The 11757-nt window shown below is 36.4% G+C and overlaps 1 protein-coding gene across 1 annotated transcript; it reads left to right on the forward strand.

The window, feature by feature from the left end:
- LOC105173219 lies at nucleotides 661-3163 on the forward strand. The gene has a single exon (XM_011094896.2). The coding sequence runs from the start codon at nucleotides 937-939 to the stop codon at nucleotides 2896-2898; it is 1962 nt and encodes a 653-aa protein (XP_011093198.1). The 5' UTR covers nucleotides 661-936; the 3' UTR covers nucleotides 2899-3163.

An 11757-nucleotide genomic window follows, 5' to 3' on the forward strand; every position in this document is an offset into this window, starting at 1 on the left:
AACTACTCTGTGAATTCTTGTACAGTCAAACGCAGAAGCAGGCAAGATGGGCTGTGGCCCAACGTGGAATTGAGATGGGCTGTGGCCCAATTAAGCAGCCCAATTACCTATCTTAATAGAAGACAATATTACACATTAAATTAAATATGAACTACTATGTAGAACAAAAGCGTAATGTTTGATAATTTAAAAAAGAACCAAAAAATATGGATATATGTATATTTTAATAAAGAAAAAAATTTTAACTTTCGAAATTACATCTTTTTGAACTCTTTAACCAAATACGAGGCGCTTAGAGCTAAATATGGTGTATTTTTATACGATCTTTTAAAAATTCTCCCTTCAACGTAATTTTTTTTTTTCGAAATCACGAACTGTGCACTTACATAGAAGATGAAAAGATAAATAAAATAAAATGAACAACAGAAAATCTGAACTTAATTTTCGTTCCAGTCTGAAATTTTATTGACGATGGTGTTTGTCCAATATGGGTAGAAGTTTGATATGAAAAGAGTTGAGGTTGATCGCAACTCAAACAAGGATCCAACTTATGAAATGAATTTGGTGTATTACAAATATATAGAAAGAATTTGGTAAAGAAATGTGTGTGAAAATGTGAAAAAAGGAGAGGGAGGGATGGGGATGGGGATGGGGATGGTGGACATGAGTCAAAAGATGAAAACTTCCACATATGAGTCTCCATTCTTTGTCTGTTTTCTCCTCCCATTTAAACCCCTTTCCAACTCAATAAAAAATGTAGGCAATTCATACATGTGTGATTATATGTGTGTACGAATAGAGAGAGAAAGGTGTGAGAGAGAGGAGAAAACTGAAACCCCCTCTCTCGATGTCAGACTCGCTGACCACAGAGCTTTCGTAGACCAAGCAACTTTACTACTGTGAAGCTCCTGCTCGGGGGAAATTTTGTTGCTGCTAATGAATCCAAGCAAAATTGAGGAGGATCTGTTCCAGCACTTGGGTCCACCGCCGCCCCGCCATGAGCAGTTCATGGACCCCCACCACACTCAGCCCCAGCCCTCCATTGATGACGACGCTTTCTCGCTTGCCGAAATCGACCTCTTCCGCGACGACGAAGATGACGACGTCAGCCACACCTCGTCCGACGCTGAAATTCCGCTCCCGCCTGCTAATGGTGAGGTCCCTTTTCAGAACCCTAATTTGGGGAATCCTCCCTTGGACGACCGCAACAAGAGGCCAATTCATCAGCCGCCGTTGTGCATTAGCCCCGAGCCTCATATTTCCTCCCAATTCTACACCTTCAATAAGGAATCGCATGCCCTAATGATTCAGTGCTTAATTGAGGGCCGATTAGCGACTCCGGAGGAGATCCGGGCCGCAACTCCGCCCCCGGTACTCGCCAGCTGGCGCTCGGTGTGGAAGGATCGGAACGAGGACACTGCCTATTTGACGGCGTGGAAGCGTATCCAGGATAAGCTCACTGTGCACGTGTCGGAATCCGCTGCCAGCATCACCGGTAACAATAGCCATTTCCTTTGTTTCAAGAACAATTCGAGTCAATTTGTTTCGCATGTTGATCAGTGGCAGGATATAGTCATGTCATTCCATGGTGATGCGGATTTTAAGCACTTAGGGTTGAAAGAAACAATAGAGAGAATTAAGCAAGTGTGGACTGTAGGAGCAAAATTTTATGGCATACCTGAGAGTTATATTAGGACTTGTGTGGCTGCTTGCCCTGTTTGCTCAGATGAATCTTCCGGGTGTGCTCCAAGGTCTAAGAGGCGTAGGTTTGAATATACAGAGTCTTTTGATGTGCCCGCCAAGGAAGTCCCTGTAAAGTTGCAACAGTTGGCTGCAAAGCATAAGGTCGTGTTGTGTATACGGCAGAAGTATATTAGGTATAAGCCATTTATGGCTGAAGTCAAGGATTACGCGTGTCATAGGGCGGGGGAGCCGGCTTCCTCGAAAAAATCGCGGATTCTGAAGAGGGAGCCGTATACGTCAAAACGGTGCGGCTGTGGATTTCGTATAAGGGCGATAGTTCCAATATCAAATTATAATGAGAAGGATAAGACATTTGTCTACGAGGAAGAGGGGACAGCTGTGTTTAAGCTTTATGCGGTGCATTCTGGGCATGAGCCAGGGCCGTTGGATGGGAATGCGAGGATTATGCATCGGATGGTTGGCCATAAAGGGGGTTTTCTGATGGATCACGAGACTGTGTATGGGATGGCTGAGGATGGGGAAAATGACGGATTTGGGTTCTTAGCGAAGGATTCTAGAGATCTTCAGCATTCCATTTTGCAGCAGGTGCAGGAGTTGAGGAATGAGTTGGGGTTGCTTGAGGGTAGGATTGGGAAAATCCCTTCCCAGCTGTTGGGTTCTGTGTCACGTGATCTCTTTGACATCGTGAATAAGCTTAGAAATGTTGCAGATGATGGATCAAAATCTGTTGGGTTATTGTCAGAGAAGCAGCATCTGGATGATGTGTTGGTGGTGGAGCATGATTTGCCAGATTGGGGTGATGATCATCACACAAGGATCTATGGGGATGGCAAGGATGCTGATGTTATAGAAGATGATGAAGACAGCTTTGGGAGAACCCTTGGCGAGGTTGCTTCTTGGGATCAGATGAGGACAGTGTGCAGGAACGAGAAGGATCTGCTTGGTGAGACTTGTAAAGAGGAAAAGTGGTTGAAATGTGGTGAATTTGATCAGAAGGGAATTGTTGGCTGCAGTAACCCTAAGCTGACCAAGCCGTTAAACAATGATGAGGCAATAGATCCAGATGTAGGTCTTGCTGGTATACAGGTAGATGGCTTCTATCCTGAAAATCCAAAATGGTTCGACTCTCCTTGTGGACTGGATCCTGGAGCCGATTGTGGTGATGGTGGATTCCGACATGGGGAGATAGTGTAGAGGCATAATGCATTCATCTCGGTGAACCCACTCTAACTTAATTCTGAGTCTTTTTGGTGTCATTCATCTTAATTCACTGTTGGAAGTGGGTTGTACATTTGTGTACACATCTTGAAGGCTCTCACAATCACAGTCATAGTCCTTTAGGTGCCTTTTTTATTGCATGTAATCTGTAAAGTATAGCCATTTTGGCATCTCTGCATATACCTTAAACGACTCTGTGTTAACCTTGTTTTATTTTGAATTGAAACTTTGGAGTTGCTAATGTGGTTTGTTTAGTGCTTATGCAACTGCGCAGTTCCAACTTCAGCTTTATTTGGTGCTTGTGCTGTTTTGGTAAATGTATTTCTACTTTTGAGATGCATGTTATGTGTCGTTGCTTAAAGCCTCATTCTCATATTTTTATAATGTGCATTCGTCTCTCAAAGGAAGTATCACCTAAATGATTGTTGAGTAGTAATAATTCCAGTTAATTTTTGTCATGATTATTCCATTTTTACTGCTGTATGAGATACTAACAAAATTTTGATAGCTAGATTGTTAACTCAATTCTGAAACCTGTTGGTTTGATTGCAAATGCAATCATTTATGCATTAGAGATCAAATAAAACATGTATGTCATGCTCTTTTTGGTGCACATTAAAATTCCATGTGTCGTTTAATGATAGTTTTTCGAATCTTTGAATTCCCTGCTTTTATATTTTTTATTACGTGACTTCGATTTCCTGGTATAGAATTGCGCTCAGTGCCATTTGTCGGTCATCTATGACATCACTTTAAAGAAGAGGATATCTGCTTGTGTTTCTGTGTGTGACTTATTTGCTTAAAACTTGGGCCTGAACCTATGTTATGTTTCCAACTCTTTTATCTACGTGATAAATAAGCTCATTCAATTACTTAAACTCATACTGCGATGGGCTGATTTTTGCATTCTGTTCCAATAGCATGTTTTGCGTTGTGTCCTTGGGGAGTGTTGTGTAATCTGTGTACTATAATGGACAATATCAACTTCTGGTGAAGCTATAATATCTCTTTTATTTGCCTTTTTAAAAAAGATAAAATGTAAAAGCTCTTTCCATGTTCTTTTTAAACTATAAAAACTCTTCTTCAGCTATGCTATTTGACATATGTGCATTGGCTTTTCGTGAGGGTGCCCAGAGGTCTAATTTGCCTGTCTTATGCATGTCCTAGGCTGAGGTAGTGTGTGAATTTGCATTCAGTTGGGGATAATACTGGAGCCTATTTATATGATGAAGAAATTGGCAAGTTTTAAGAAAAATAGAATACTCAAGAAGTTAGTTTTTACTTTTATGATATCAAGAAAGAGCATACAAAGGAAATTTGTTTGTCATAGTAATGGTTGAATTAAAGCTAATCCGTAAACACCAGCATGGATGGATTTGTTATATATCATTGCTTAAGCGCACAATTATATAATATGATGCTGATGGTATAAAGCTTCTTACTTGATTTGACATAATGTAATAGTTAATGAGAATGAGTATTGCCAAGCTGTCTATACTCATGGGTGGTATGTATTGCTGCTGGATTAGTGCAATTAATTAATTATATTAACTACTTTCTCTTGAATTAAATTAAACCATGCGTTGATTTATTTCAGTTTCTGACATTATAGTATTCAGTTAAAGCTTATCATTGTATTAACAATTTTGTCTTTAATTAAATTAAAGCATGTGAATTTGTTTTGCAAAATACACTTTGATAAGAAAAAGTCAACTAACTTAATCTTTATGGACTGGAGGGAATAGATTGACTGTTGATACAGCATCATGTGGTTGAAAGGTGAATCATGTTATGGATTATAATAAAATAAGGCCTTCCTATACGTGGGAATCTATCAAAGGTTCCAAGAATGTACACAAACAAATCATACTGCAATCGATAGCCTTAGCGGGATTTAATTCTTGGGAGATTTTTAAAGTTATTTGAGTTAAAGAAGGGATGCACTTGGTTTTGTGTAATTAAGATTGACCTGTGAAAAATAAATGAAATTGCTCTGCTCTTACAGTTTAATCACTTTGATATTTGATATACTAATATCCAAAAAATGCTAGAGATTCTATATTTGAATGTGGGTAATGCAACAAGGACGGATGAAAAAACCACTTGAGTCCTGGGTTTGCTGATGTGTCTAATAATGGCACTTTTCTGTGGCTTAGCTATGTAACTTTCAGTTTTATTAGAACAATTCAACCCACCATGGTTGACTGTCGGCCTTCGGATTAAGACCGGGCTTTAAAAAGTTGCAATAGACAGGTGCATATACAGAAGATTTCATTTCATTCCCTAAACTCAACTGACTGAAATAGAGAGGTAAAACTAATGCATACACGCACAAACATAGAGGAACCGCTTGCTGATGAAATTTTAAGTTTGGACCTTGTCAAGCTGTAATAAATGTCTGACATCATTTGGTGAGTTGGATTTTGGCACGGTACTCTGTCTTGCCACTCAGTAAAAGGTATCATTTATGTGTTCACACACTATCATCCATAATTTGTTCTAAATTTTAGTTCGAGCTGTGAGGCATTAAAAGGTTGTTTCAATACATACTAGCTAAAAATTCTTGGAGGTGGTCTGAGGCTGATGGTAATAGTTGGTTGTATTACCTTTTGGTATCTAAGTTGGAAAATTAATTAGAGATATCATTCGTTGGAGTAAATTATAAAAAAATCTACTTATGAGCATATTCAATTGTTTATTGGGTCACAGTTATGATATAAATGCTGAATTTCTATTCGGATAGGATTGGCAGTCTACTTGAGAGGCTGAAATGATGGTTATACATCCATTCTAGTCATTTCAATTTCGAAGGTCTATTTTGGAAAGTAATTGGAGATTATATGCTGACTATTTAGGAACTGTAGATACTGTATGTAGAAATAGCTCTCAACATTTATTGCAGGTAGCTTTGGAGCAACTGGACTTGCATTTCCCCTAGCCTACTTATTCATTATGTGTCTGTTTATGCTTTATATGGCTCCTGTATCATATTCTTGACACATGGACGTGCACTGGATGTATGATTTGTTCCTTCAGTCCTTGTATGAGAATTAGGAATGGAAGAATTTGTCATGTATTATGATATACCGGATAACTGACTCTAGGACAAGACATTTTGACAACAATGGTTATATTACTTTCCGTTATTTGACCTAAGCTTAATTTATAACTTTGTGTCCTTTAATTGTCAAAGAGCAATCTGCGTGTCCTATGAAGTACTGGATGTGCCAAGCCATTGTCTTGATCTTGCTTACAACGATTACACTGTCTTTCCACTGTTTCAAACATTTTGTCTCTTGGTGATATCATATCATGCATAATTATCATCATTTATAGTCCATCTGTCTTGCTTGAATACCTCAAAATTTTGAACTTCTAGTTTTGTTATGCTTTTGGGTGTATGATTTAACTGAGTGACATGGAAATGGTACTTAATTAGATGCCTTTCTGCTCCAAAGTGCTCAATTTTATTTATGATGGGGAATGTGTATGTTCCACCATTAACTTAACGCTCCATCTCTGCTCAAGTTTGTACACTGATTTCAAAGAGGCACTTGTGCTTAGAAGCTAGCATTTTGATCTCTGCTTGGAAATTCTTGATATTATTGATGTAGCTCAAAATCAGAACCTCTTGAATGTTATGTATTGGCAAATAAAATCTGTTGAGTAGTGTATCTGGCACATGCCAGGGTGTAATCAGTCTATTTGAGAGCAGCCCCATGCTGTGACTAAAACAGGTGATGAACAGGCTGCTCGATGCAATTTGAGAAGTTTGTGGATCTAACGGCTTCGATGAGATCCATTTGGGAAGAGGCTGCAACTATTGTTTGTGAACACCACAAACATCTACAAAGGGTTGGCAACGTAACTTAATAGCTGACAGCTTTGAGGTTTTTGGTGAGTTCTCAGGTCCCAAATCAATATGTAGTCTTTACCAAGTGAACTTAAGTTGTTTGCAAGTGAGAAAAGCTCTGTCTGTTATTGTGGTCTATTGGGCAATTTTATTCCTCTTTTTTCCTGATATTTCATGATCGCTCTTCTTCTAATCATCACAAATATACACTCAATGATTCTGCAGGTTTGGACTATTGCAGCTGTTTGCAATTGTTTTCTACTAGGTAAAAGTATGCATAACATGAACCAAATCTTTTCTCATTAGTCCCATGATTTAATTCCAGTGAAAATGTTATCTTATTTGAAACATTTATCTGAATGGTTTCCCCATCCTAGATACTTTGGCAGTTCTTTTCTGCTGGATTATCAGAAACTATTCCATAATGATGTATTTGAGGTTTTCGGCAATGGATGATGGTTAAACCAGCCGTGAATGTAGCAGGTACAAGTTCATGTGCTACGACACTCTGCTGTTTGCTATCAACAACGTACTGATGGTGAATGATTGCTCTATGCTGTAATTTTGAAATGCTCAATCCTATTCTCACTTGCGATGGGGTTCTATTTCAATGTCAGGATAAGGAATACTAAAGCTTGCTTGAGCTGTAGCATACTTGAGAAACATAAAGAAGTATTCCGCCCAGCTTCCTCACGGCGTATCATCAAACATGATTTATAACAGGAAATAATGATATGTAGTCAAAATGCATATAGAAATAATTGTTTTTTCAATGGCATTGTTGATTACTGTTTACATAGGCTCTGCTGCACAGGCAGTTGAATCTTGATATGAATGCATTTGATCTGGACATTGTTGTTTCTTTGCCCTCCCCCCATTAGCGAATATTGCTTGACGCCTGTGGACAGTCTCCGGAACACCACATGTGAATGCATTCACTACTATCTTTTCAAATTAGTCGTGTCGAGTGATCTGAGCCTAACATTCACTAATGAGTTACATCTCTATCAGTTGCCATTAGCAGCTGCTTTCGGTGGAGCGAGTTCATCATTATAACATATATGATGCTTTTATGCGCTTTTTTGGGTCAAATACCATGATATTGTCCTCTGTGTTTCTTCAATTTTCTTCCCAGTTCATATACGAATTGGTGATGAGCAGAAACATTACATATTTTTCAGTACACTAAGATTTTGATTGAGGATTGTTTGCAATGAAATATAGCCTTATTCGCTTCCTATAAATTAATCGGGTGTTGTGTTGCGAGAGATAAGTCCATGTTTTTGTATTCTCATTGTACTATTATTAAATTAATTACAGGTCAAAGGCAAAAATATAATTCTTCTTATATAAATGAGTACGAAAGCCACAGGGGTTACATCCCGTACAAAAGTTAATAGTATACCACTTCTACGAATAGCTCGTAATGTTGCGTCTCTTCCGAAACCGGGAACTTTTATCATGACTTCGGCTCGTTGCATACCTTGATCCACTACTGTACGAATAGCATTTGCTGCTGCAGTTTGAGCGGCAAAGGGTGTCCCTCTTCTCGTACCCTTGAATCCACAAGTACTGGCCGAAGACTAGGAAACCCCTTTGAATTCCATATTCGAAGTTGCAATCGGATCTATTCATTAAAAAGAATCGATTCAATATGAGAAAGTTTTTCATTTGTCTATCATTATAGACAATCCCATCTATATTATGTAAAATATTTTATGGAATTCGAACCTAAACTCTATTTACATTACGATTCATTATTTCTATCTCATTGGCCTTTCTTATTTTTTATTTCAGCACAGCCCAGATACTGGCTTAGATGTTGCTACCTCTGTCCTTGTTGCCGTCTCCACTGCTGATAGTTCGACCCGGTCAATTGGATATGACATTGGATCAGATGAGTTCATAGAAACCGGGTTGGCAGCATTCCGAGTAACTCCTCAACCTGGAGTTCCGGCTGAAGAAGTAGGGGCCACGGTGTATATTGTCTAGATCAATGTTGAAATTTATATGTTATGATGTGATATTCCTATATATATTGCATATAATATAAATTATATTTTGCTATTTGAATTATGTTAGTATAAACTAACATTTTTTTTTATATCAATTTATCATCTCAATTTTGAAAAATTTACATTTTGCCATATATGATCATTTTTTGGTTGATTGTTTTGGCTCAAAAAACATGATACGTCGGGCGTATGTGAAAAAAATCGGGTTAAAAAATTATATAAGTATAATTTATATAAATTCTATAATAAAAATATGTCGAGTCGCGGATCACATCCACGACTCGACATAATAAAAATATGTCGAGTCGCGGATCACATCCACGACTTGACTTAAAAAATGTTTTTTTTCTAAAAAAAAAAATTGCTCATGTCGTGGATCAGATCCATGACTTGGTGTCGTGAATCCGATCCACGACATGAATTCATGGATTGGACCCGCGACATGAAAATAATTTTTTTTTGTTTTTCGTTTAATTTTTTTTATAAATTAATTATATTCAATTAATTTTTAATTAAATATTAAAATTTATAAAAACATAATATTAGAATATTATTAATTTAAAAAATACAATTAATTATACAAATGTAAGTGTATATTTTTTTAACAATTAAAGAAGACAATTATTGTTGAGAACTCCCACCGACAGATTTGATTGTGTAGAATAATCTCTTTGTTGGGTCTATTGCTTTTCAACCATTTGCGGTTAATCCATCTCATTGTGAATACGTGGTGTTTGGTTTCAATCAGGGCGTGTAAAGATGCAAATAGTATGTCGCGAACCAACACAAGTATCGGAACATCCTATAATCTTTTAAATGCATAGGTTTAAATGACTTAAAATATGTATTCCTGTAAGCCACTAAATTATAATAATCCTTCATCATTTGATGCAGCATTAATCATATATGTAGCGTATAGTTTTTTAGCATGACTGCAAGGGATACCAAATTAAGTCCACTAGCCACTTGAACATTCTCCATTCTGACGTCTTGTAACAACCGAGGCAGGCTGTTGAAACTGATGGTATTTGGTGACAGTATGTTCAACAGAATTTTATTGTCACCGCGTGAACATCTTGTATGCAAAATCCGTTCATAGTTGGTTATTGGTCAAAGACGGATACTCGGGACATGAGCCTAAATCAGATCTCCCAAAAAACTCATACGGGCATAGATTGGAACCTGCAGCACATACAATATATTACTAGATGGCAAAGACGTTATGACATAATTGTACAAAGGCTACCCATTTTCAATAGAAGAGAAACAGAACGAGGGTATTGAGAATGATACTACTAAAGAACACGAAATTTCGTGCCGTCATCTACTGACTGACATGTGAAAAGTGGGAACCAACCTGGAGACACACTTATATTGCAAGTTGTGGTATGTTATATAATATCGCATACTTTATTTTAAATATTTTTTAACAACACAACATTCATTTTTTTCTACATTCTTCAGGCAGGAACGGTGAATGCCCATAAAGTTTTGCATCAATCTAGACTACTAAATATTGAAGGGTTTAGTCAATTGGTAGACAGTTTCGAACACAGGTTACATATTATCAAGGAAGTCATAATCCATCAGCCACAACAAATTACTACATGCCTCAACCGCCACAAGATGATTGATTTCAATTGGCTCCAGATATAGCAACCCAAACAGAAGAATATTTTTCACAAGTACACATCTTGACATTAATCAACCATATGCACCAGGATACAACATTTCACCAATTCCATTTCCATTATTTAGTGCATACGTGATAATATGGAGTCTAGTTCTGCAACAACATCAAATCAGTTAGACATTAATCCCAGTCGTGATGATAATAAGACATAAAATGAGCCAATGCAAAATGTCGGAAAGAAAATAAGAAGACCTCGGCGTCAACGCCACTGATGCAATTGTGGAATGGATGGACATTTTTTATATTTGCATTTTTATTGTATAGTTCATTGTACTTTTTTAAAATTGTATAAAAAGTATCACTATTACATTTGTACATTTCATTGTATTTTTTAAATCAATACATTTTAACATTATGATTTTTTGAATTTTAATATGTTGTTACAAATTAATTGAATATAATTAACTTATAAAAAATAAAATTAGAAAAATAAAAAAATAAATTTATTTTTATGTCGCGGGTCCAATCCACGATATGAGCAATTTTTTTTTAAAAAAAAAAACCTTTTTTAAGTTGAGTCGCGGATGTGATCCGAGACTCGATATATTTTTGTTATAATATTTATATAAATTATATTTATATAATTTATAAATAATTAACCCAAAAAAATCATATCACATAACCCTTAAATATCACATGTGCATTGCATATGATATTTTTTAAATATAAAACTTGGAGAAAAAAATATTTATAAATGCCAAAGTGTAAAATTTTATAAAATTGAGATAGTAAGTTAGCACAAAAAAAAGAGTTTAGATGACAAAGTAAAACGGTTATAGTTCAGATGACAAAATATAATTAACCCATGATTATATATAGATTTTCTATGGCCTAGAAGATGCATTTAATACTCGTGATGTTTCATAAAATTTATTGATATTAACAAATAAGCGAATGAAAATTCATATTTACTTCTAGTTGATTTATCATTATTTTATTCTAGAACAAATAACTTTTTTCAATCAAAGTGCCCTTATAAATATTCACGCGTGCTAATACGTGTGAGGAGGTTTATTTAATTTTCATAGAGGTAACTTGCTATAAGTTAGTAGTAAGTCAATCGAGATTAAATATGAATTTTCATATAATTTTTTTCGCTAATATCTCAATTCGGTGAATTTGATTAATGGACGATTCTATATGTTGGAGGGAAACAAACGTTAGGGTTTAAAATAATTTTTTAAACTATAGAGAATTTACGTGTAATTATGCAAACCTCATGAGAGGACGTTGTAATTATCCTAATATGGTACCACATGGATCTCAAGCCCTCC

Source organism: Sesamum indicum, linkage group LG11 (genome assembly GCF_000512975.1).
Source record: "Sesamum indicum cultivar Zhongzhi No. 13 linkage group LG11, S_indicum_v1.0, whole genome shotgun sequence".
Classification (NCBI taxonomy): domain Eukaryota; kingdom Viridiplantae; phylum Streptophyta; class Magnoliopsida; order Lamiales; family Pedaliaceae; genus Sesamum; species Sesamum indicum.

Bases quoted from the DNA above. Each gene is read 5' to 3' on its own strand.
- LOC105173219 (XM_011094896.2), top strand. From the start codon at position 937: ATGAATCCAAGCAAAATTGAGGAGGATCTGTTCCAGCACTTGGGTCCA.